Source organism: Capsicum annuum, chromosome 9, assembly GCF_002878395.1.
Source record: "Capsicum annuum cultivar UCD-10X-F1 chromosome 9, UCD10Xv1.1, whole genome shotgun sequence".
In the NCBI taxonomy this organism is placed as follows: domain Eukaryota; kingdom Viridiplantae; phylum Streptophyta; class Magnoliopsida; order Solanales; family Solanaceae; genus Capsicum; species Capsicum annuum.
Genome location: NC_061119.1, coordinates 207,767,779 through 207,792,460, shown reverse-complemented (window position 1 = coordinate 207,792,460; position 24,682 = coordinate 207,767,779). Strand labels below are relative to the sequence as shown.

The 24,682-nt window shown below is 39.1% G+C and overlaps 1 protein-coding gene across 1 annotated transcript in view; it reads left to right on the top strand.

The window, feature by feature from the left end:
* Window positions 1–24,682, top strand: part of LOC107841784 (nuclear pore complex protein NUP205) — a 49,377-nt gene that overhangs the window by 13,326 nt on the left and 11,369 nt on the right. Inside the window, exons 4-25 of the mRNA XM_016685629.2 lie at window positions 3,071–3,175; window positions 3,260–3,370; window positions 3,773–3,932; window positions 5,166–5,251; window positions 5,811–5,933; window positions 6,010–6,240; window positions 8,386–8,475; window positions 14,805–14,966; window positions 15,749–15,865; window positions 15,963–16,169; window positions 19,058–19,159; window positions 19,272–19,403; window positions 19,784–19,914; window positions 20,013–20,132; window positions 20,275–20,392; window positions 21,207–21,404; window positions 21,801–21,919; window positions 22,537–22,687; window positions 23,923–24,035; window positions 24,121–24,202; window positions 24,376–24,462; window positions 24,574–24,651. Coding sequence (XP_016541115.2) covers window positions 3,071–3,175; window positions 3,260–3,370; window positions 3,773–3,932; window positions 5,166–5,251; window positions 5,811–5,933; window positions 6,010–6,240; window positions 8,386–8,475; window positions 14,805–14,966; window positions 15,749–15,865; window positions 15,963–16,169; window positions 19,058–19,159; window positions 19,272–19,403; window positions 19,784–19,914; window positions 20,013–20,132; window positions 20,275–20,392; window positions 21,207–21,404; window positions 21,801–21,919; window positions 22,537–22,687; window positions 23,923–24,035; window positions 24,121–24,202; window positions 24,376–24,462; window positions 24,574–24,651 — 2,823 coding nt within the window. The remainder of the gene's footprint in view (window positions 1–3,070; window positions 3,176–3,259; window positions 3,371–3,772; window positions 3,933–5,165; window positions 5,252–5,810; window positions 5,934–6,009; window positions 6,241–8,385; window positions 8,476–14,804; window positions 14,967–15,748; window positions 15,866–15,962; window positions 16,170–19,057; window positions 19,160–19,271; window positions 19,404–19,783; window positions 19,915–20,012; window positions 20,133–20,274; window positions 20,393–21,206; window positions 21,405–21,800; window positions 21,920–22,536; window positions 22,688–23,922; window positions 24,036–24,120; window positions 24,203–24,375; window positions 24,463–24,573; window positions 24,652–24,682) is intronic.

Here is a 24,682-nt window from a genome sequence, read left to right as displayed (position 1 = left end):
TCATTTCTGGCGATAAATTATCGGAGCTATTGGATATTAGTGATGATGGTAATTAAATAGTTTTTGATAATAGAATATTATAGGAGATTTTCAAGCAGAGTCAAAATCAACGAAGAAACTTGTGGTGGGTATGCCAAGCTCTGAAAAAAGCTTCACAGCGATTGGGGAATTGATGCAGGAGATAGGGCAAGAAAATTGTAGCATACACATAGTCTTCTTCAATTTCAATAGCTTTGGTAGCTTATGTTAGCATTAAGACTTGGCTAGGTGAAAGGAAACTTGCTACTCCCTCTGTTCCATTTTATGTGGGCTATTTACTATTTGGAGAGTCGAGGGATGCTTTATTGGACCATGATTTTTTTTCAAATATTTTTTACATATTTTAAACTGATAACTGTTGTGACATATTGTATTTGCTAAATATGTAATTTTATTTAAAAACGATTGAAGATTCAAGATCTTATGCCTGAATTCACATCGATAATTATTTGGTTTGGCCCTCATGCTCCGCATCAGGTCATATAAATTGAAACTAAGAGGGACATTATTTTAGAAGAATGTTTTAATTGGGGTTGAGGATACACATCACATAATACCCTACATTTCTTAGGCAAGGCTCCTAATTTAACATTCAATCTTTTTGTCAAAGACAACAAGTCTTTCATCGTTCTAGCCAAGACCCCCCAATGGCAACACAGGGTAGAACGTGCTACAGAGCCAGGTCCAAGCAAAGCTGGGATTAGTTCTGCAGAAGACGATGATCAGTTTCCATCTAATTGCTTGATAGGGTGATTCAACGATCCTTTGATCTTAGTCCCAACCTTGAAGTGATACAAAAAGGTGTTGGAAAGCAATCCGTGTTGGTCTTAAGAAGACAACTTTAAAGCCCAATCAATTCTTGTTCGACGTCCCATTGAGGCAAGAAGCAGTAATAGTTCAGACAAGTGAGTGGTTTTGGAAAAGAACCATTGGGTCAACACTTTTGGTACTCTATGCCTTGGGAATGAACAATTATGGCATCATCAGAGATTTGTGTGGGTGTTACATTAGCATTGGGGAAGACACATAGTATAGGTCCCATCTTCGAGAGTATGTAGTAAGGGTTTTTCCTGATGCCCCCACTAAGATGGATCTTGTTGTTGGGACTGTTATTTCGAAATCTCAATTCTAATGGATGCTATTGTGAAGCTAAAGCCGATCGGAAAGTCAGTATTGTAAAGATTAGTAGGGTGGCTGTTGACTCCAGTCCCTCAAGCCATGCTTTTCCAAATGTCCCATCCTCTAGTAGACATATACCTTAACACGTTGGACTCCTAATTCTAAATTGGGAACGTATGCGAGGCTAGTTGCTCAACCTTCCAGCAGGAGTTACTGAGAAATTAAACTGGGCCAACTTTAGATAACACTTGTTATCATACAAAAGTCCCAAAGATGAAGGCCCAACATATGATCAAGAAGTGGAGTAAAGAATGGATGTTACAGATTTACGGCACTAAATCTGGATCACTCCACATAAGAGTGGAAAGCTATCATTGCGGTTTCAACCACCACAGTTAAAGCTAAGTTTGGAGCAGCTCAGAGGTAGACACACAACTAGAAAGGAACTCGACTCTTATCTTCCATGCTGTCTTTCAATGCTAGAATCAAGTCTGATTGGTAGATCTAACATTGGCTTGTAAATGTACTCTTTTCTTTTGGCACAAAGAATTGTCAGTTCACAATTTGACTATGATGGAAATATTGAAATGGTCCAAGTTAGTAATGCACAAGGCTTGTAAAGCATTTTGGGTTAATGTGAATGGGTTTGAACATGAGGTGCTAGGTATTATTCTGAGAATAGAACAGAGGAGACCATTCTATTACAACAACAGAAGACAGTATGCAAGGAAATTAGGAAAAGCAAGAACATTGATAAGTTAACAAGTCCTGCATTTGGTTCTCACAAATCTGCTCACCTAGTCCTGCATTTGGTATTCCAGACGCTCTGCCCTTCCCTTCTTATATTGATCTAGTTAACAAGATTTCATTAATGAAAAGGGCCTAATCAGCCGTAGAAAGAGGTATACCAAAAGGTAAAGAACATTCAGAAAAATATAGTTCTCTATAAAAAACACCCAATCCTCTATACAACCAGTAACCACATAGGTGCGTCAAAAATAAATAAGGGGTCGGAGACTACTTCTCAACTGACTAAAACTAATTTCTTTGATGACAAGGGAACTAGCAGCCTCTAGCCTTCGGGTGCGCACAGGGTAAACCTTGCTCCAATGTAATAGCCCGAAACCCACACAAGAGAGGTTAACTGTACTTGGCAAGTCCTGTGCGACAAGCTCGACTGAATAAGCATGCAGAGAGTTTTGAACTTGAGACCCCCCATTTGAGAGATCCCCTACTCCACCAACTCGGCCATCGTCACGGGTCTCAATTGACTAAAACTCAGTTCTATTCCTTCAAATGCTTTCCTGTCTCTCTCTCTCTCTCTCTCTCTCCCAAATGTTCCACATCAAAGCCCGAGGAGCAACATTCTACGCCCTGCTCTTTCTCCTCCTTCTAGCTTTCCTGCAAAACAACAAGTCCGTTACAGATCTAGGCATTACCCATGACGTACTCTCTGCCCTTCTTTTATGGAGCTTCCACCCTTACACAACTGCCAAAAGAGTTCTGTATCAACTGATATTCGTAAAGTTAGGTGTTCTATTCTGGTGCTGATAGATTTACCCTTCTTTGGTGTATCGCAACCCCATCAAAAGTGGGTGAGAATGTTGCACCCAAGCAACAAGGGTGTAGCCTAGTGGTCACTTAAGTCCAAATTATCAAGAGATTCTATACACTAAGCCATGTCTATGCGCGAGATTTCAAAGCATGATGTGGACAGCTCAATAATTTTAATCGTTTCAAAGAATGAAGTTTTTATCTCTATAGACATCTCCGACTTAAGTATATTTAGTTTTAGGAGGTGATTTTGGGTTTTCAGTTGCCACCTCTAAGTTCCTTTCAATGCAAAAACTTTCTTATATCACTTTGTTTTATGACCAATTTTGACTATCTTTCCAATAATTGATGCATGCAGTGGGGATTATTGGGACGTGAGCCGTTAGAGATATTCCGCCTTGCAGCTGGACTGTGGTATACAGAGAGAAGAGATCTTATAACAGCACTTTACACACTGTTGAGGGTATACTTCATTCTTAGTTTGTATGGATAGAGAAATTTATCTATTGTTAGTTGCTTGTTAGATACGACTTAAGTGATTTTGCAGGCTGTTGTCCTTGACCAAGGACTAGAACCTGATCTTGTGGCAGATATTCAGAGATTTTTGGACGATCTCATTAATGCTGGAGTTAGAAGGCGGTTGATTTCACTCTTAAAGGTTGTTTTGTTAACTTAATTTTCCTTCATGTCTATCTCTTTTAGTTACATCTATTCATTTTTGGCCATCTTTATTGACAGAGGTTAGATAGACTGTTTTCTTGTCCGAAGAGTGTCTAATGTGTGTAGGTTTTCCTTCAAGTCAATTGTTGTTCAAATTTTTCACAAGTACGTGCTTAAGTACATACAAAATCTATTTTACTGTAAAGTATCTTCCAGTGTAATCTAAATTAAATTTCAGGTTATTTCATAACCTAGGACGGTTGTCCTCCTCCCGACGATACTGAGAATGGTCCTTCAGTTTATGTGATCATGAGAAACATGAGTTTATAAATTTTGCAGAAGTGCGGTGAATGAATATATGCTGATGGTTTCTTGATATTAATTTTGAGCATACTTTTAGGAACTCAATCTAGAAGAGCCATCTGGTTTGGGGGGGCCTAACTGTGAACGCTATATTCTTGATTCAAGAGGAGCTTTGGTGGAAAGGAGAGCTGTTGTTTCCAGGGAAAGGCTCATTCTGGCTCATTGCCTTGTCCTTTCTGTCTTGGTTGTGCGTGCAAGTAAGTTATGGATGGTTATATTCTGATCTTCTCTTTGTTCACTTCCAATCTTCAACTCATAGAAGTGTTTTTTTATTAGGACGTATAGTAGCATTATTCTTTTTATTTTCGATTCGGGGGCCTAGTAAGTTATGAGTGGCTTAAGTTCGCTCCCAAAAGGATATAGTTATGCAAGCAAGTTTTTATTGATTAGAAGTTGCTCTTTTAGCTCCTTGTTCGTGTTAGGACTATTTAGCCGTGCTCTTCTATTTCTAGGCTTCTTTCTTTCGCGTTCATTATCAAATGGAAAAATGGTAGTTGCATTAAAGAGAAGGCGTATCTTTTCTTTGTTCTATTTGGGCTTGCATGGTTTCAGGGAAAGATGTTGCCATAGATGATTTCCCGGTAAATCTATAATGGACCACTGGGAGGGTTAATCATTCTTATATTGTCTTTTAGGTCTTCGTGACAATGACTACTGCATCTTGTTTGTGCATACTCAAGAGTAATTTTCATGTTTAGGAGGTCTGGTATTATATAAGACAACCACTTAGCTAACCTGCTCTGTCACATAGTTTTAGAAGACTGCATGATCATAATATCAGTCTTATGTTTCTAAAGTTATGGGCTGCATGCTCATAAATGCTGGTTAAATGTTTTTGAAGTTATGTAATCGGAGCTCGATCATTCCTTATCTGTTATATCTGCTTATCTGGCCTTATTTTTCTGTATATGACTCCAACATTGAAGTCAAACATCCTCGGTGCTTTTGATCTGGCATAGAAGAGAATGTACACATTTGATTCTTAAACTAATGTTGTGGTTCTCCCCTTTCCATTTGCCTAAGTTTCGGGGGGTGGAGTAATCAATACTTGTGCTGGTGGGAGGTAGCTGGTACATGCTCGATGGAATAGTCGAGGTGCCCGCAAATTGGTCTAGCTACCACCATTATAAAGATATTATGGGTCTCCCTGTTTTGATCCTCTGTTATGGCTTTGTCTCCCTGAATGGGTGTACTTGTGTTGCGGTTCTCCCCGTTTTGATTCTCTGTATGACTTTGTCCCCTGTATGGGTGTACTTTGATGAAGCTTCCAATGTGCTTTGAACAGCACAAAATTAATCTATGTTCCTTTGCCAGTGTTTCGAGTTTCCAGTGTAGTCAGGAATAGCATATATGCCTGGAAACGATTTAGTTCTTCTGTAATTACTTCCTGTTTTACCACTGAAAAAGTAATTATCTTTTTCTCTTTGTAGGCCCTAAAGATGTGAAGGATGTCTTTTCTGCTCTAATGGATAGTGCAGTAGGGCTTAGTGGCAGCACTGACACTTTAAGCCATCAGGTTTTCACAGTTTCTGACCATGGTTCTTTCAAGCTTAATGATGAATAACTGATTATGAAATAACAATAAGTAATAATGTAGTGGCTTGGCTGGGAAGTTAAAGCATCTGATCTTAGGCATTTAATAGATGGGTCTTTTTGCAGCTGTATCTTCACATAAGAGCCTTGTAACTTCTCCAAGTGCCCACTTTATGCTCAATTGTCATTGGTTATTATCTTCATTTGTTGACCGTCTTGATAATTATCAAACTACGCGAAGTTCATATTTTCATTATTCACCAGAATTGAATTTTAAAGCTCAGCCCATTCTCTGTATACCATCTCAATTTTTGTGCCTTCTGAGAGTTCCAGTCTTCTGATTTTGTAGTTTTACCTCTAGAATTATCCAGCTTTGGATTTTCTTTACATACTCCTTTTCTTTTTCAAGTGCCGAATAGGACAGAATGAAAGTATTTTCTCTCTTGAACAGCTTGCCATGTACCCTCTAGCTATCCCTTTTTCTTGCTTTCTGTATTTCACTCTATACTTCTATCTGATCTTCCTTTTGAAAAAAACTGCAGATAACATATAGTCTTCTCTTCTCCCTTGTGGTGGCTCTCATATCAGATGCATTGAGTGCTGTGCCTGATAAAACATCAGTCTTGTCTCGTGATGTGTCCTTTAGGCATGAGTTCCAGGAATCTGTAAGCAGACAACCACCTTTAAATGTTTGACAACCAGTGCTTTGTAATTTTCTAAACCTTCTATTATTTTTTCTAGGTAATGGTCGCTGGGAATGATCCTGTTGTTGAGGGATATGTTGATTGCTTAAGGAGTGCATGGGTTGTACATCTAATGTTAATACATGACGGGCTTGATGCAAAAGACACGTCAGCAAGTGCTTCATCTAATAATGATATAAGGAACATCTATTCATGCTTGGAAGTTATATTCTCCAACAATGTGTTCCTGTCTTGGCTGAATAAGATCCTCCTAACGCCTGCCTATCAGGTGAGAATTGACTCGTCTCCGATTAAGCAACTACTAATGTTTTATGTTGGCAATTCTCCCTACCCCGCTCATTAGTGTTTTTTGGTCTAACATGGCATGTGATTTACTCAAAAAAAAAAAAAAAAAAAAAGAAACAATTTTCCTGCTGATTTTTTGGAAGATCCGACATGGGTGCGGCTACCATTTTTGGAGAGTGCGGAGCAGCATAGATTCGACCAAACTCTGAGATTCCGCAATCTGCCGGTTGAAAGTTCCTCTTAAAACAGAAATCCTCAATGGACTACCCCTTGGTAACACTCCATCCGTTGGACTAGCATCTCCTTTTGGCATGAGATTCCAACATGTTTGATAGATGATTCTCAAGATGCTATTACCGCACCACCTATGCGCCGGGAATTCACCCTACTCCCATTACGCACCCTAAATGATTTTTTCCTTTAAACTCATCCCCACCCCTTCAAGATTTTTCTCCATAGTCTGCACCCATAGAAGTGAAACGCTTCTTGTCCTCCATCTCTCTTCCAGAACTCCATATTTTTGGCAATCACCCCCTTCCAAAAAGGCATTTTCCTCAGCGTCAAATTTTGATAGCCACATTCCTTCTGACACCTTGTTAAAGACCGTTACATCTTTAATACCAAATGTACTATAACACTTTGATGCAGTAATAGACTTCAATTTACCATGTGGAACTTTCTCTACCTGCTTGAACCATGCCATATAAAGTTTCTTCAATTTCCCTGTAAAGCTTACTGGAGCGTGTAGCAAGAACATGAAATATGTGGGAATAGTCGATGATAGTTTACTCTTGATTAACACTTCCTCTCACTTTGGATAGTTACCTCTTTTGCCGACGGGCCTCTTTTCCACTCTCTTTATCACCAGATTCCAAGCTGCTTGATTTTTATTAGATGCTTCTAGTGCTAAGTCAAGATTATGTTGTCGGAAGAGCCCCAATCTTACAATTTATTACCTGTGCTAGGACCTACATATTTTCCACAAAACCGACTGGGATGATCTCGCATTTTGTGAGATTGGTGTTTAGGTTTGACACCACTTGGAATCATGTCAACACTTGTCTCAAGTAAGTCAATTGAGCACTGGCAGCATCACATAACACTAAAGTATCATCTGTGAACAAAATATGTGGCATCATCACAGTACATTGTCCAGCAACCATTGCAGAAATACCCCTCAAGTAATCTCCTGCTACAACTCTATGCATCATCCTGCTCAATGCTTCCATCAGATCGTTACGAGAATGAAAAACATTGGGGAAAGCGGGGCGCCCTGTCTCACACCTCTCGCACTACCAAAAAGGCAACATGGGTTGCCACTCATGAATACTTGGCTGTTGAGATGCAAAATTTGATCCATTTCCTCCATCTGGCACCAAAACCATCTCCCATATAATGAAATCAAGAAACTCACTGTCAACATGATCATAAGGCTTCTCAAGATCCAGTTTGCACAAAATCCATGGTTCTCCTTTCTTCTCGAATCAATCACTACATATGCAGCTAGTGCTGTATCTAGAATTTGTTTGCCTTCCACAAAAACAATTTGCAAAGTAGAAACTATCTCATACAAGACCTTTAATCTATTAGAAAGCACCTCAAATATAATCTTATGTGGGCCATATGAAGAGATGGTGAGGATAGCTTTTCAAGGAGTAGAAATGATTTGTACACTTGGTTCACCCAGGAGGTGCCTATAAGCATAGAAGATTGGGTGTCAAGTCATCGAAAATCATTTATTTTTGTTAAGTTTTCTGCTTTTAGAATCCTTCTAGCCGACCCCCCCTCTCATTGATAAAATTTTGTTACTGTATCACAAAAATAGAAAGCCATCCCATCACTTCAGTGCATCCTGTTTTCTGCATAATGTATTGATTATTGGTTGCTGGCCTTCTGCCTCTTCTTAGGTTAGAATTTGCTTTTCTGAACACTGCCTCGTGATGACTCACCTGCCTTGTGACATTTTACTCCTGTAGTTATCATGGATAATTGGTATATTTCTTGACTTGTATAACAGATACATGGTCCTGGTAGCATATTATTCTTGTTGGTTTGACCCTATTTTCGTAATTGTCTAGTCCTTCCATTTTGTAATATCTCAAGTTTCTTTTCTATATCTCATGGGCAGAACGATGATGAGGATATGATCTACATGTACAATGCCTATTTGCACAAGATGATAACATGCCTTTTGTCTCATCCACTGGCCAAAGACAAGGTTTGTTTAGTTCCTTTAGTGCAATGATTCTAATTTCTTTTTGAGGGTAAAAAATTGTGTGTTAAGGCACGTGCAGTTAGAGGAGTCTGAGTCCTGCTTTTCTTGCTGTCCAGCCCCACCCTGCTGGGCTATGTTGCTCGGACTCTTCAAACATATCAATGGGTGCATGTTGGATTTTCCAAAAGTAGTGGATTCTTGGAGAATCCGACATGTGTGCGGCACCGAAAGTGAAGAGTCCGCGCAACTTAGCCGCTAGGATTTTGGTACGCTGCCATATGAGTTCATGTCCTATGAGCGAATGCGTAAATTTACACATTCACTAAATTGTATTTATGTGGTGTATAGAAGCCCATGTGTAATTGGTGCTAATGATGGCTGAATAGTGAGGGTATGTTCCCAAGTATCCATATGATATAGGGTATGTTCCCAAGCCGACCATCTCCAGAAGATTAAGATGAAGTGCTTAGGGTTGTTCTTTTTTTGGTGTAAAGCAATAGGTTTAGAATATCAAGAAACAATCTTTGATGTATTAGAATCCTTGTGAGATGACAGAGGATCAAATGCCCTATACTTTGGTAATTTGTAATTAAGGGGTGCTACACTGTTTATGTGGTCTTATATATCAATATACCAATATGTTACCGTTCTCAAAAAAAAGTATCCATATGATATAATGCCGTCGACTTGTTGGAGAAAAGAGAAAGATGACATTGTTGATATGATGCGTTAGTCTCATGATACAATGCCACTTATTCAAACATTGTGCTTATATCACTTTATAAGGCATCAACAGTAGTTGGTAAACTGAAATGTGGTGGGTTTATCTTAGCATGCATGCCATAAGCCATTTAAATGGTTTTGGTTACTAATCCATCACATCTATTTTGTGGATTGCTATTTGCTTGAAACATATTCGTCAGATGTATTTTGGTCATTATGGCCTTTTTTTTGTTTTCCTTTTGAAATTGGTAATGGTATCTATTTTTGTAAAACAGTACATTGGTTGTACTGAAACCATATTTACAAAGAGGACTCAAGATCTACCGTTCTATCCCTATAATAAGTTTAAGAAAATGGTATCCAATTAGGATGTCTCTTTTTGTGTGTCCAACTATTAAGAAAATGTACACCCAACAACACTATGATCTTCATTTTAGGTCTTCCTGCGTCTGGAAATTTTATTGAGCAGGAACAATTCCGGTTTGCTTAAAATACTTGTAATGACAGATATGACTAATTTGGACTCTCATTTTCCTTAATATTAATGGTGTAGATATAAGTTTCATTTTTGAGTCATGTTCGAGGGGGTTGGGGCCGGTTTTGGGTGCGGGCGAGGAGGGGAGGGCAGGGGTGGGTGGGGGATTTAGGTCAAGTGTTATGGCTGGTGTGGTGAGGGATGGTAGAGGTAGGCGAGAGGCGAGAGTAGATAGGTTGCGTGTAGGGTCGTGGAATATAGGAACCCTTCAGGGTAAGTCCATAGAGCTAGTTAAGGTTCTTAAGAGGTGGAAGAGCAACATTAAGTGTGTGAAGGAGACTAAGTGGGTAGGGATTAAGGCTAGGGATGTGGATGGGTATAAGCTGTGGTACTCTCGGTGTGATAGGCGTCGGAATGGAGTGGGGATCTTAGTGGATGAGGAGCTTAGAGAGCAGGTGGTGGAGGTTAAGAGGGTTAGTGATAGGCTGATGACGATTACTCTGGTCGTTGGGGGGGTTTCGCTGCATGTGTGTTATGTTTGTGTACCGCAGGTGGGCTTGGCTGAGGAGGAGAAAACGAGGTTTTGGGTTGCTTTGGATGAGGTGGTGAGAAGCGTGTCTAGTTCGAAGAAGATTGTCATAGCAGGGGACTTCAATGGGCACATTGGGGTTTTGCCTGGAGGTTATGACGATGTGCATGGAGGTTTTGGATTCGACGATAGGGATGACGAGGGAGCCTACTCTGTTGGATTTTGCTAGGGCCTTTGGGTTGGTGGTGGTGAATTCGAGCTTCCCGAAGAAGGAGGATCACCGAATTACCTTCCGAAGCTCGATAGCCAAGACTCAGATCGACTTTCTGTTGCTTAGGAAGGAGGATAGGGCTCTTTGTAAGGACTGTAAAGTCATTTCGAGTGAGCATCTTTCGACCCAGCACAGACATCTAGTGATGGACTTGACTATCAAGAAGGGCAAGAAGAGAAGGGCCGAAGAGGGTCGGCTTAGAATTAGGTGGGGTGGCTTGACACTGGGTAGTGCGTTAGAGATTGAGGAGAAGGTGGCAGGTTTGGGGTGTGGAGGTGCAGGGGGGACGTGGAGACTATGTGGGATAGGGCTGCCAGTTGCATCACAGAAGCTGCTAGAGAAGTTTTAGGTGTTTCGAGGGGTCGGGCAGGTCGACATAAGGGGGACTGGTGGTGGAATGAAGAAGTTAAGAAGAAAGTGGAGACTAAGAAGGGGGCTTACGTTAAGTTGATTGAGAGTAATGATGCAGAGAAAGAGCGGGTGAATAGGGAGGCCTACAAAGTTGCTAGAAAGGAAGCTAAGCTTGCAGTCAGCTAAGACTGTAGCGTTTGAGAGCTTGTATGTGGGGTTAGATGCGAAAGGCGGGGAAAAGAGGTTATATCGGCTTGCGAAGGCTAGGGAGAGGAAGAGTCGGGACTTAGACCAAGTGAAGTGCATTAAAGGGGAGGATGGTACTGTTTAAGTGGAAGATGTCCACATTAAGAGGAGATGGCAGGAGTATTTCCATAGGCTTTTGAACGAGGAGCGGGATAGAGGCATCGAGTTAGGAGAGCTGGAACACTCGGAGGAGAGACGTGATTTCAGTTATTGTAGGCGTTTTAGGGTGGAGGATGTCAGAGAAGCTATTCGTAGAATGCGAAAGGGAAGGGCGACGGGGCCCGATGAGTTTTCGGTGGATTTTTGGAAGTTTATAGGTAAGGTTGGTTTAAGGTGGTTGACTGATTTGTTTTAATGGCATTTTCAAGACGGCAAAGATGTCGGAGGCTTGGAGGTGGAGTACGATGATTCCGTTATATAAAAAAAAGGTAGACATCCAGAGTTGCACTAACTTTAGAGGTATCAAGCTGTTGAGTCATACTATAAAGATTTGGGAGAGGTTAGTTGAGTTGAGATTGAGGAGGATCGTGTCCATTTTAGAGAATCAGTTTGGTTTTATGCCTGGTCGCTCGACGACAGAGGCAATCCACCTGGTGAGGAGATTGGTGGAGCAGTATAGGGAAAGGAAGAAGGATTTGCATATGGTGTTCATCGACTTGGAGAAGGCTTATGACAAAGTTTCGAGGGAGGTTCTGTGGAGATGTTTAGAGGCCAAAGGGGTCTCGGTGGCGTACATCAGAGCTATTAAGGACATGTACAATGGAGGGAAGACTCGGGTGAGAACGGCGGGAGGAGACTCAGAGCATTTTTCGGTCGAGGCAGGGTTACACCAGGGTTCGACTCTTAGTCCGTTTCTGTTTGCGTTGGTGATAGACTTGTTGACACGGAGTGTTCAAGGGGAGTATGTTGCTCGCTGACGATGTAGTGCTTATTGATGAGACGCGGGCGGGTGTGAATGAAAAATTGGAGGTTTGGATGCAAACCCTTGAATCTAAGGGGTTCCAGGTTGAGTAGGTCCAAGACGGAATATATGGAATGTAAGTTTAGTGTGGTGAGGCAGGAGGATGATTTCGTGGTAAGGTTGGATTCCCAGGAGGTCCGAAAGAGGGATAGTTTTAGGTATCTTGGGTCTATGATGCAGGGGAATGGCGAGATTGATGAGGATGTCTCTAACCGTATTGGAGCTGGTTGGATGAAATGGAGGCTCGACTCGGGAGTGTTGTGTGACAAGAAGGTGCCACTAAAGTTTAAAGGTAAATTCTACAGAGCGGCAGTCCGTCCTGCTATGCTATATGGAGCAGAGTGTTTGCCAGTCAAGAACTCCCACATTCAAAAAATGAAGGTAGCGGAAATGAGAATGTTGCGTTAGATGTGTGGACTTACCAGAGGGGATAGAGTCAGGAATGTGATCGTTTGGGAGAAGGTCGGAGTGGCTTTGTTGGAGGATAAGATGTGCGAAGGAAGGTTGAGATGGTTTGGGCATGTGATGAGGAAGGGCACGGATGCCCCAGTTCGTAGGTACGAGAGGTTAGCGTTAGATGACTTCAGAAAAAGGAGAGGTAGGCTGAAGAAGTACTGGAGGGAAGTGATTAGACATGATATGGAGCAACTTCTGCTTACTGAGGACATGAGGACATGACCTTAGATAGGAAGGTGTGGAGGTCGCGGATAAGGGTAGAAGGCTAGGTTGTGTGCGTGGATTTAGTAAGTAGTTAGAAGAGCTTAGGTTGAGTCGGGCTAGTAAACCTAGGATTGGGTCCAAAGATAGGAGCCCGGTCAGGCGGGCGTGGGTCTCTTTCTCCTATTGCGCCTATTTATTTTATTTCTTATTGCTCTGACTTCTATTTTTATGTCTTATTCCTTGTCATGTTATGCCATCCATCTTGCTTCTTATTTAATTACGCTTTGGTCTACTTTTCTTTATCTTGAGCCGGGGTTCTATCGGAAATAACCTCTCTACTTTTCTGGAGGTAGCGGTATGGACTGCGTACACTCTACCCTCCCCAGACCCCACTTGGTTGGAATGCACTGGATTTTTTGTTGTTGTTGTAGTATGCTTTCCAACTTTATATCTTCATCTCCGTTTGATGGAAGAATATGAGTTTTCATTCTTCTAGTTCTACTCAAGGAAGTGCTTCATGGTAGGATATGAGTTCCTCACTCTATCTATATTGACCCTAATTTTTTTGATAACCGTGTTGTGCTCAGACTAAGTTGCTCGAACTTTCCAAAAAATGTTGCCGCACCCATGTCTGATCCTTCAAAAATACACTATTTTTGGAGGATCCGACACGCATCCGTAGATATTTTTGAAGAGTCCGAGCAACATAGGCTTAGACATTATAAAAGTCACTACTTTACACGTTGGCCTCTAATTACAATGTTATCCCAAGTGAATCCCAGTTGAGAGTATTTTCTTCTGCTCTGGGATGAATTTATTACTGTAGAAAGTTTCATAGGTGTGTTTAGAACAATGTGAAAGGTAAATTCTTGTAGAAATCTATTCACTTGTTTCCCTCATTAACATTTTGGGTGGAAATTTCCTGTTGCAGCTAGGGTAAAAATTATAGTGGCAGTTTTGCACTCAAGGGTATGACTTATTGGTCAATGAAATGGGAGGCGAACCTTGAGGTCTGAGGTTCGAATTCCAGAAGAGGCAAAAAACACTAGGTATTTTCTTTTCATCTGCCTAAGTCTAGGTGGACAGAGTTACCGATAACTTTGCTAGTGTCAGGTAGTCGGTAACCGGAATAATGGAGTTGTGACATTTTCCCTTGGACAATAATGTTAGTGCATACTCAAACTACATGAGAGGTTTCCTACTGCAGTTGGTGGTCAAGGTATTGTGAGAGTGTTACACCTGTTGTTTGGTGATTACCCTTTATTATTTTATGATGCTCACAGGGCTCAGTTGTGTACTTAAGAGACTAAGTATTGATGTGGTTCTAGTTTCCAGCCTAAGATCAATTTCAGAAAGTGTGAGATTATCGTTGATGGTGAGGAAGAGAATATTGAGGCCTTAGCACATATGTTAAACTGAAAGGTGGGGCTTTTCCTATTACATATTTTGGCTTACCACTAGGAATATGCACGGAGCAAGCAACTTGGTCAGAGGGTAGAGATCAGGCACTTAGGTTTATGAAACATACACTTATGAAAAGGGGAAAGTAAGTGTTCAGCAAGAGTATTCTAATCAAGCATACCAACATATTTCATGTCTTTGTTATACGCTTCAGTCAATGTTGCAGGGAAGTTGATTACTTCGAAGAGCCTTTCTGTGGGATGTTTCAGAAGAGAAATGAAGATTGACGTGGTAAATTAGGAGACTGTCTTGTGACTGACAATTTAGAAGTCTTTGACAAGGCCCTACTATAAAATTGGCTGTGGAGATATATGAGGTAGAGGAGAATAACGTTTGAAAGAATTTATTTAACCAGAAAAGATTATTTAGTTGAATGAGCTATGGAATTGAGATTATTGCTCATTGCTTGTTTAAAATTTTCAGATGGTTTGAACATCCCATCATGAATATAGGCCATGGTTTGTTGGTTTGTTGATATGAAGCTTTATATTCTAGTAAGGATTTGTCAAGTTATCTTCTTTTGAGATTATTTTGTGGTGGGGGTTTAGACTTGTCTGTGAAATTTTTGTCATTTACCAAGTGGGAACATAAAGATTGGTGGGGTTGGTGTTTTCTTCATTTCCAATCAATTACTCACTGACTTTTTTTCTGTCAGGTTAAAGAAGCAAAAGAGAAGGCTATGGCAGCACTTAGTCCGTACCGCTTGTCTACTTCACATGATTATGCTGTGGAGGGAATTGGTCATTTTCAAAAGGCCAGTGAACCTGCACCACAAGCTTTTGTCTCTCTCTTGGAGTTTGTGAGTGAAATTTACCAGGTTAGTGCCTTTTCCTGCAGTCCTTCCTTTTCATTTTTGGGATGGTGGGTGGGTGGGATAGTTTATCTTTTCCTATCTTGTGCTGATGTTCTCTTTGTATGGGAGTCTTCTGTTACATAGTAGGTCTTTTGGGATAGACATCAACAATAACATTCACCCTAATGATAGTCTTTGAGCTATTGAGCTTTGCCTGGTTACTTAAGCATTGCAACAAACTAAACATTGTGCTGTTATCACAATTAATGAATGATTCACACAATTAATGATGAGGTGCCTATTCTTCCTCTCTGCTACTCCATTTTGCTGAAGGGTGTATAGACAAGTTGTCCGATCAATAATTCCTTTGGTGAGTCATAAACTACTGAAACTGGGAGGACACATATTCTTAGGGTATTATCACTACTCGGTGGAATAATAGAGGTGCGCTCAAGTTTGCCTCGTCATCACCGTTATTTAAAAATCAAAAAATGAAAGCCATGGAAGACTATGATTCTAATTCTAGTAGGGACAAGATTGGTAAGAGATTTTTCTCATCTGCCTAACCCCTGGTGGGGCCTTGGTTGACTTGTACTAACTAATAAGAGAATGCATGTATTTGATGAAATTGTCGAAATGTATGCAAGCCGGCCATGACACCACCGTTATATTAAAAAGGTTAGAAAAGAATGTAGTTGTGGAGACACAACTTACAAACTGCTTTTGATTTCCCAATTTGTTGTAATGTCTTCTTCCTGTATTGTTTGTGTCTTACTTCGACTTCCTTGTTTGTGGTCTTTTATTAGAAAGAACCTGAGCTGCTGTCTGGTAATGATGTTTTGTGGACTTTTGTCAACTTTGCTGGAGAGGATCACACTAACTTTCAGACACTTGTAGCATTTTTAAGAATGCTGAGTACCTTGGTATGTAAGTTTGGCTATATCACCAACTTGGTGAATGTTTCTTCTCTTCTAATGATAAATAAGCTCCAACGTTGTGCTTCTTGTGCATTGAATCCAGGCTTCTAGTACTGAAGGTGCTTCCAAAGTTTTTGAGTTACTTCAGGGAAAGACATTCCGTTCAATCGGATGGAGCACTTTATTTGATTGTTTATCAATTTATGATGAAAAGTTCAAACAAGCTCTGCAAAGTCCTGGGGCAGTTCTGCCAGAGATACAGGAAGGAGATGCCAAAGCACTCGTTGCTTACTTGAATGTTTTGCAAAAGGTGAGTGGTATCACTGGCCTGCCTCATTTTTATCTATGCTCTTTACGTTTACTTTAGAAACTAGAATGCTATGTGGTTGAAACGTTATCTGAACTGTCTTTTTTTCGGTGCTTTGTATGGGAGCATATCTTCATACCTATATATTCATAATTACCTTGGTCTAGTGGCCATGCAGTCTGAATCTCCCTGTATTTGGGAAAGCCCTGGTTGATTATAACGAATTTTGTATAAACTGCAATAGTGCAATGCTGGTGGGGTAGATTATATCATTGAGAATTGGATAACATAATAGGCTTCATATTTCTCCCAGCTTGTGTTGATTTGTCTTATTCAAGAAAGATTATATGAGGATCTTTGTCTGGTCAGGAACTTCTAGGATGTATTATATGCGAAAATTTGCTTAAACTAATGCTCAATCACAATGTTCTCCGACTTGGTGGTTCCTCTCCATTGCCTCATCCTTCGGCTCGCCTCTCTGCTGTTCCGTGATAAATCCTTCCATCACATCTTAGGAAACTTGAGCTTCCAGGGTCAACATTTTTCTTTTTCCTCTTTCTTAAAGAAAAGATATTCCATCAACTTTCAGCTCCAAGAAAGTAATTATGAGAATGCACAAGAGACTCACAAGGATGATAATTCAGCTTTTACCCTCTCTACAACCATTCATAACTTTTTATGAGTTTTATCTGATTCGTGGCATTTTCCTGATATGCATCCACACTATGCAACCATTGTGTATATTCTGTGTTGGAATATGAGTAGGAATAGGAATAACATATAGAATCCTACTTGGAAAGGGATTGTAATAGAGTGTCCTATTAGAAAAAGGATTGAAATGTAGTGTCTATAAACAGGGCCTCAATGTAATAATATAGTTACAATAATTCAATAATCTTTTTCTCCTATATTTCTCTCATGGTATCAGAGTCTATCAGAGTCTATGGTTCAATGGTGCAGACTGAAGGCATGTTGAGATCAAGTTGCAACAAATTTGATGATACTGAAGATTTTTGTTTAGCTACATGTGGAGAAGGAATTTAAAGCATATTTTCAACATTCCCTCTGCTTCATTTTTAAAAATAAAAATAAGATATTTTCTTAAACTATTTTTAATCCATAATATTTTAAACTTTATTTTTAACCATGACAAGCAGCAGTGGTGAAGATTACACGAAAAAAAAGATCAGAAAATTCAGGCCAAGGGGAGATTTGTTAGGATTTGTCCTGAATTTCCTACTTGGATTCTATCATAATTGTGTTTTACTTCGGAAAGGATTTCTTAGTGTAAAAGGTTTCATAGTAGGAAAAGATTTCTTTCCTATTAGATTTCTATTAAGTTTATTCTTTCTTATAGAAAGATTTTGTAACTCTATAAATAGAAAATCTCTCTTCTCAAGTCATAACATAATAGCATCCACCATGTAGTCATTTACGAGTCTTGTTTAGGGGGAGATTTTCTCCCAATAGTTTTATGTTTTCTTTAATATTAGTTTTTCATATGCAGGTTATTTGACCAAATCATATCGATAGTATGTTTTTTAGTATATTTTTGTTTTTTTAGTACAATTTTATTTGTCATTTGAATTATCACCGTCTTAATTTGCAAATTTTAAGCTTCCGCATGATGCACTATCGATTTTGAACCCAACAAGAGGTATCATAGCCTTTACGATCTTGGTAGAGAACCAAAGAGCTTCTGCTGCCGGCGGGCGGCTATAACCCATATATGTCGCCCATTTGGCCAATGATCATGTTAGCCAAGTTAGGCCACCGCACTTCTTTCCCCTATTTTCTCATATCTAATTTGTGTAGCACCATGTATCTTTCTGGTGATTACTTTCTCATTTCAGATTTGCGTAGCACCGTGCATCTCTCCGGACTACTCATATTTAATTTTCGTAGTACCGTGCATATTTTCGGACTACTTTCTCATATCTGAGTTGCATAGCACCGTGCTTCTTTCCGGTGACTCCTTAGATCTGATTTGTGTAGTTCCATGCGTCTTTGCGGTGACTCCTCAGATCTGATTTGCGTAGGTTCATGCCGTAATTCCAACCCTACCCATATAATATCTCTTTTTCAGTAGGGTCGTGTCGTCATTCAGACCCTACCCATATAATTTCTATTTTTCAGTAGGATCGTGTCGTCATTCCAACTCTACCCCTATAATTCCCTTTCTCAGTAGGATTGTGCCATCATTCTGGCCTACTCATATAATTCTATTTTTCAGTAGGATTTTGTCATCATTCCAACCTTACCCATACAATTTTTCTCGAATGGTGACCACTTTTCAGCCATCAAATCTAATAATTCAGCGCGTGAGTATGTTCCGATCAGTTCTTCAGTGACTATCTTGTTCAAGATCTACTAATCTCTTGATTTTGAGATGACTCATATTTTATACCAGTTTCCGACAATTTTCTAGCGACAAGATGACTTTCCGGCAATGTTTACAACTTTTAGATCACTTTTTTAGTTTCTTCTGTTTCAGTTGTGGTCTCCTAGACATCCAAAGCAGTCCTTATAAGTTTTCTTACATATATCTTCAGACTGATCCTCGTATTAATTATATCCATAACAAGCTTGGTACATATGTCTTCTATGCACCAGCTTGAGGGGGGTAGAATATGAGTAGGAGTAGGAATAACATATAGAATCCTTCTTGGAAAGGGATTGTAATATAGTGTCCTATTAGGAAAAGGATTGGAATGTAGTGTCTATAAACAGGGCCTCAATGTAATTATATAGTTACAACAATTCAATAATATTTTTCTCCTATATTTCTCTCCTTTTGTACTTCTACTACACCCTATATTAAGCTATGATATGTTTTTCTGCTCCGGTAGCACTGGGATAACAGGCATGAGATGATATTTTATGTGCTGCAGGTTGTTGAAAATGCGAATCCCGTAGAACGGAAGAATTGGTTCCCTGATATTGAGCCATTGTTCAAACTCCTTGGTTATGAAAATGTCCCTCCTTATCTTAAGGTAAGTCCTCTGTTTTGCATGTGACTCTTGGTTTAGTTGCTATTTCAGTTTCATGGTTAAATCCTGCCACTGAGTTTTGCTAGTAATTATTTTTTGTACCTATGATTATTAGGGTGCATTGAGAAATGCCATAGCTACTTTTGTTCAAGTATCACCAGTTCTGAAAGATACAACTTGGAGGTTTTTAGAGCAATATGATCTACCTGTAGTTGTTGGGAGCACAACACAGGCCTTGACAACACAGGTCCGTGTTATATACTCTACCTTGCTGGCTATTTGATTTTTTATTTTATATAACACAGTTATAAATATTTTCTATAATTGGGGAAGTCCTGTGTACATATGGTTGAGCTGTTCGAATAACTAAAAGCTCGATTCAGATGATCAGTATTGATCGTGTGGTGTTGGAATGGGTGGGATAGGCGAAAATAAAGGAAAAGATTAGACCTTCAACTACCTGGGCTGAAGTTGCAATTATGTTTTTTCTAATACGGAGACGGTTTTTCATGATCTAATGCATTGGCATTTGCCTTGTCAAGGCAATTTCTTATTCTCTCCCATCTTCCCTCTGCTTTGACTATTTTTTACAGTGGAACTATCTCATACAAAACTTTTTTCATGCAGGTTTATGACATGCGATTTGAGCTGAATGAAATCGAAGCTAGAAGGGAGCAATACACTTCAACTATATCATTCATTAACTTGTTGAATACTCTAATTGCCGCTGAAAAGGACGTTAGTGACAGAGGGCATAGGTATTGGGCTTTTGGTGATTGCATGTACCACATTATGGTTTCTAGTTAATATTCTTTGGCAATTGTATTGTTTCTCATTCCGAGCTACACCTTTGCAGATTCATTGGCATCTTTAAATTCATTTATGATCATGTCTTTGGACCATTCCCGCAGAGAGCCTATGCTGATCCTTGTGAGAAGTGGCAACTTGTCATAGCTTGCCTCAAACATTTCCAGATGCAAGTCTTGCTCAGTTTGCTCTATGGCACTCTCCACATTTTTACTTTTTCCCACTTGGGCATGTCTGTGAGGGGTTTGATCGTTGGTTCTACATTTATGAAAGAAGTTGCTAACTTTTATGTCCAATAATGTTATTTGCAGGATGCTGAGTATGTATAGTATCAATGATGAGGATATTGACAGTGTTGTGGACCAATCTCAGCTGTCAGAAACAGGACAATCTGCTCCACTGCAGCTGCCTGTAATAGAGTTGATGAAAGTATTAATTCCTCAAACTATTCTGTTATTTAGTGGTTGATGCTATCTGATTTTGTTTTACCTTTTAAATCGTTCTTTTAAAATTTTTCGTATCCAATTTATGTAGCCCTGTTTGAATGGGCCCTAGGCACGGAGTTTAAGAAAGAAAGACTTTTGAAACTTGTGACCTAAAATAAGCCATAAACATTTGTGTGACTCAGAGCTTGTTTGGATTATCTTGTGCTGTGCTTTACTATGTGTTTATGTGGTATCTCGTGCCTTGAGCCGGGGGTCTATCGGAAACAGCCTTTCTACTTCGTTAGAGGTAGAGGTATGGACTGCGTACATCTTACCCCCCCAGACCCCACTAGGTGGGAATACACTGGGTTTGTTGATGTTGTTGTTGTTGTAGAGCTTGTTTGGATTGGCTTACTTTAGGTGCGTTTAAGCCTAAATAGCTTTTAAGCACTTCTATAGTGTTCGGTAAGATTAAAAAGTGCTTTTAAGCACTTGTTTTTAAGCCAAAATAACAAAAATAAGTCAAAAGCCACAAGTTAGGATTCCTCACTTATTGACTTACGTTCATACACCATAAGTTATAAGCACATCCAAACAGACTGTAAATCATCTCATCAAAGGTACAATGGTAAGTAAAAAGTTATATTATTTCTAAATTTAGAAAGATGTTCTTTTTGGGTCATATTTAAAAGGACATTGTGTTAAATAAAATGTAACAGTAGGAGTATGTATTTGCCAGTATAGCTATGCATTAAGTTATTATTGCCATACTTATCGTTGGCAACTCAGTTCTGTAAAGTCTTTTTGCTGTTATGCAGGATTTTATGAGTGGTAAAACTGTGTTCCGGAATATCATGAGTATTCTTTCACCAGGAGTCAATTATCTGCTTTCTGAAAGAACAAGTCAAATTTACGGGCAACTTCTTGAACAAGCTGTCCTCCTTTCTCTGGAAATTGTTGATCTAGTATTGGAGAAAGATTTAGCTGTGTCTGAGTTTTGGTGTCCTTTGTATCAGGTAAGAATCGAAAACTTCATCTTTAGTTTCCTGCTTTTTCTTTTCTATAGGCTAAACCCCACTAGGAGAAACTGCTATCTTTTGCTACTTTTATTGTAAACACTGTTTGCAGATTACACACTAGCAGCATTACTAATTGTTTAATATCTCGAGCTAGGTACAGATGTTTCATGGAAGAACAAAAGGGAAATATTCTCTGATATGAAGAGTAATGACTTATACGAATCAAAGTTAATGCAATGAATATTTTTGTAACTGGTTATGCATTGCTCCATGTGAGCATGTTTATGCACTAGTCAAACTTATATGATTTGGTTGGAGTTGTTTGGCTGCATGTTGTTGTCATTCCCTTTGATCTCAGCCCATTGTTCTATCTGTTGCTTCTTGTCTATGCAGCCTCTAGATGTCATTCTCTCACAAGATCAGAACCAAGTTGTGGCTTTGTTAGAGTATGTTAGATATGATTTGCAGCCCCGTATTCAACAATCGTCTATCAAAATAATGAACATCCTAAGGTAATCCTTTCATCCTCATTTTTTCACTTCTACTCCCGTAGTTGCAAGTCTTTGTCATTTTTCTAGGCTCGATTGTTCAAACAATATGATTAAATGTATGGATTGAAGTTCCATTCGTTTGTGCCAACACTATTTCTTTTACCTATTCAAATAAGGACATTTTCCTTTTATGTTACTTTTTTAACCTTTATTATAGAATTTTGGATCTTCTTGGCTCGATTATAGAATTTTAAACCTTTTTTCCTTGGCTCGATTGTTCAAACAATATGATTAAATGTATGGATTGAAGTTCCATTCGTTTGTGTCAACACTATTTCTTTTACCTATTCAAATAAGGACATTTTCCTTTTATGTTGCTTTTTTAACCTTTATTATAGAATTTTGGATCTTCTTGGTGCCATCAGTGAAGCTATTTATTCATAGAAAAAGAGCATTTACCTTTTACAGTTTTCCACCCTTTCTCTTCCTTCTAATTAGTTTTTTATAGATAGAGCAAACTATTCTAGGGACACCTAAAGAAGAAATGTGGGATCATATTAAGTTATAAGAAAGGATTGCATTGTGTCATGTTACCGAAGCAATTTTTAGCATCGCTGATGCTTTTATGTGGATGGCAGTTCTCGCATGGCCGGGCTTGTTCAGTTGCTCTTAAAATCCAATGCTGCAGGGTCCTTGGTTGAGGATTATGCTGCCTGCTTGGAGTTGCGATCTGAAGAATGTCAAATCATAGAGGATTGCCGTGAAGATTCAGGTGTTCTCATACTACAAGTAAGTTCCTGGATGTATGACCTTTAGAATTGGAACGTGAGAAATTTGACTCTCTAGCAATGTCTTGATCCCGTATTCTTTAGCCACATTTCTCACTGGAAGGATAGGAATGGGGCAGAAGGACGTTTAACTGAAAACTTTGAATGAGGTTGAATCTGTCTTCTTTATTAGTTGGTTTGTACTGTGTAATTGTATGTTATAACCCTAACATTGTGCTATTAGGAGAACTTGAACCTTCTAGTTTAACTTTGAATAACATTTTAAGAAGGCACTGCATTCTATATGCAAATATTATAAGTTTATTGAGAAATTTACTAGTGAACCCAATTGATAGCATCAATTGCCTAGAACTTGCTATGGTACACACATCATTAGAATATAATTCCTAGTGTCTTTTTGAACAAGATATTATTAGAAATAGTAATACTGCATGTGCCCTTAGAATGTCAAGATAAGTGCCTGCCCTCTATGGTGTGCAGTGAATTGCTGCAGTCCGAACCCTGCGCATAGCAGGAGCTATAGTGCACCGGGCTGCCCTTTTTTTAGCTTTTATGTCTGTTATCTGCTTTCAATTTCACATATTTCTGCATTTTATATTTGTAATGTGTGCATTTGAATTTATTTACTAAATGTTGCACTTTGTTTTCCTTGTTCATAAGTTTCGTAAGTCATGACCCCTAATTTAAGTATCAAGCTTCCCCGTTTCTTATTTACTCATTTGAAGTTCTCTCCCCTTTTTTTCTCGATAAAAATTTGAAGTTCTTGTTTTTCTCTTTAGGCAATCATAGCCTGTGGGTTCCTGAACTTGGAACTCTGAGAAGAACTAAAGTTATACCTTTCCCAAAACTTCTGATTTCTCAAATGACTTTTCCTTATCTATTTGAATGGAAAGTTGATGTTCTTACTTTGGTGTCGGTGTAGCATCCTGAAAAGAATCTGTAGCTATAGTCAAGTACAAATGTATTTGTCACTTTCTTTTTGTGCAATATGACTTCATGTGTAGAAGCCACGTTTGATCTTTTGAGCACATAACCTGTCATGTAATGGTGCTAATTGTATACTCATCAGCATTCAGTTAATGCTGGAAATTTACAAATTCATCCTTTTCGATAATTTTTTCTTTGGTGATGTTTTTTTTCTACTTATTGGAGAACGAATTTGGTTAAAGCTGGTTCTCTTTTCCTTTTCAATGTTGGTTACAATCATTGACTGATTCTCTGGTTCTTCATTTGTAGCTGCTCATTGATAATATTAGCCGTCCTGCCCCAAATATCACACACTTGTTACTCAAATTTGATGTTGATGGCGCTGTTGAGAGGACCGTGCTTCAGCCAAAGTTTCACTATAGGTTCTATTTCAATTCTTATATGTATTTTAACTCCTGTGCTCCTTTATTTTACTCAAGGTCTTGAAATTCGTTTTTTCTACTGCAGTTGCTTGAAGATCATTCTTGATGTGTTGGAAAAACTGATGAGACCCGAAATCAATGCTTTGCTCCATGAATTTGCATTTCAGGTTGGAGTGGTTTGATCATTGTATAGGGGTGTATATTCTTGTTTATTTGCCTTTTTCATGTGAATAAAGATTGTCTATTGACTTTAATCTGCTGAGACTGTCAGTCTATGTTCTTGGCTACTGCTATAACTCCTTGGTACTTTGGTGAGCTTATAATTGGTCACTGTATGCAGCTTCTTTATGAGTTATGTACTGATCCTCTGACTTGTAATCCTGTGATGGATTTGTTGAGCACCAAAAAGTATCGATTCTTCGTACAGGTGCGACTGTGTAGATTGAAATTATTTTGTATATTACTCCACATTAAGAAAAAGACATTCTTCCTCTTGTTCAATTTTGTCTCAGTTATTTGTTTAAATTTATATTTACAGCATTTGGATTTAATTGGTATTGCTCCACTTCCCAAAAGGAGTAGTAGTCAGGCACTTCGTATCAGTTCCCTTCATCAGGTCTGTTTTTGAACTAGTGGTTAGTTTGTTC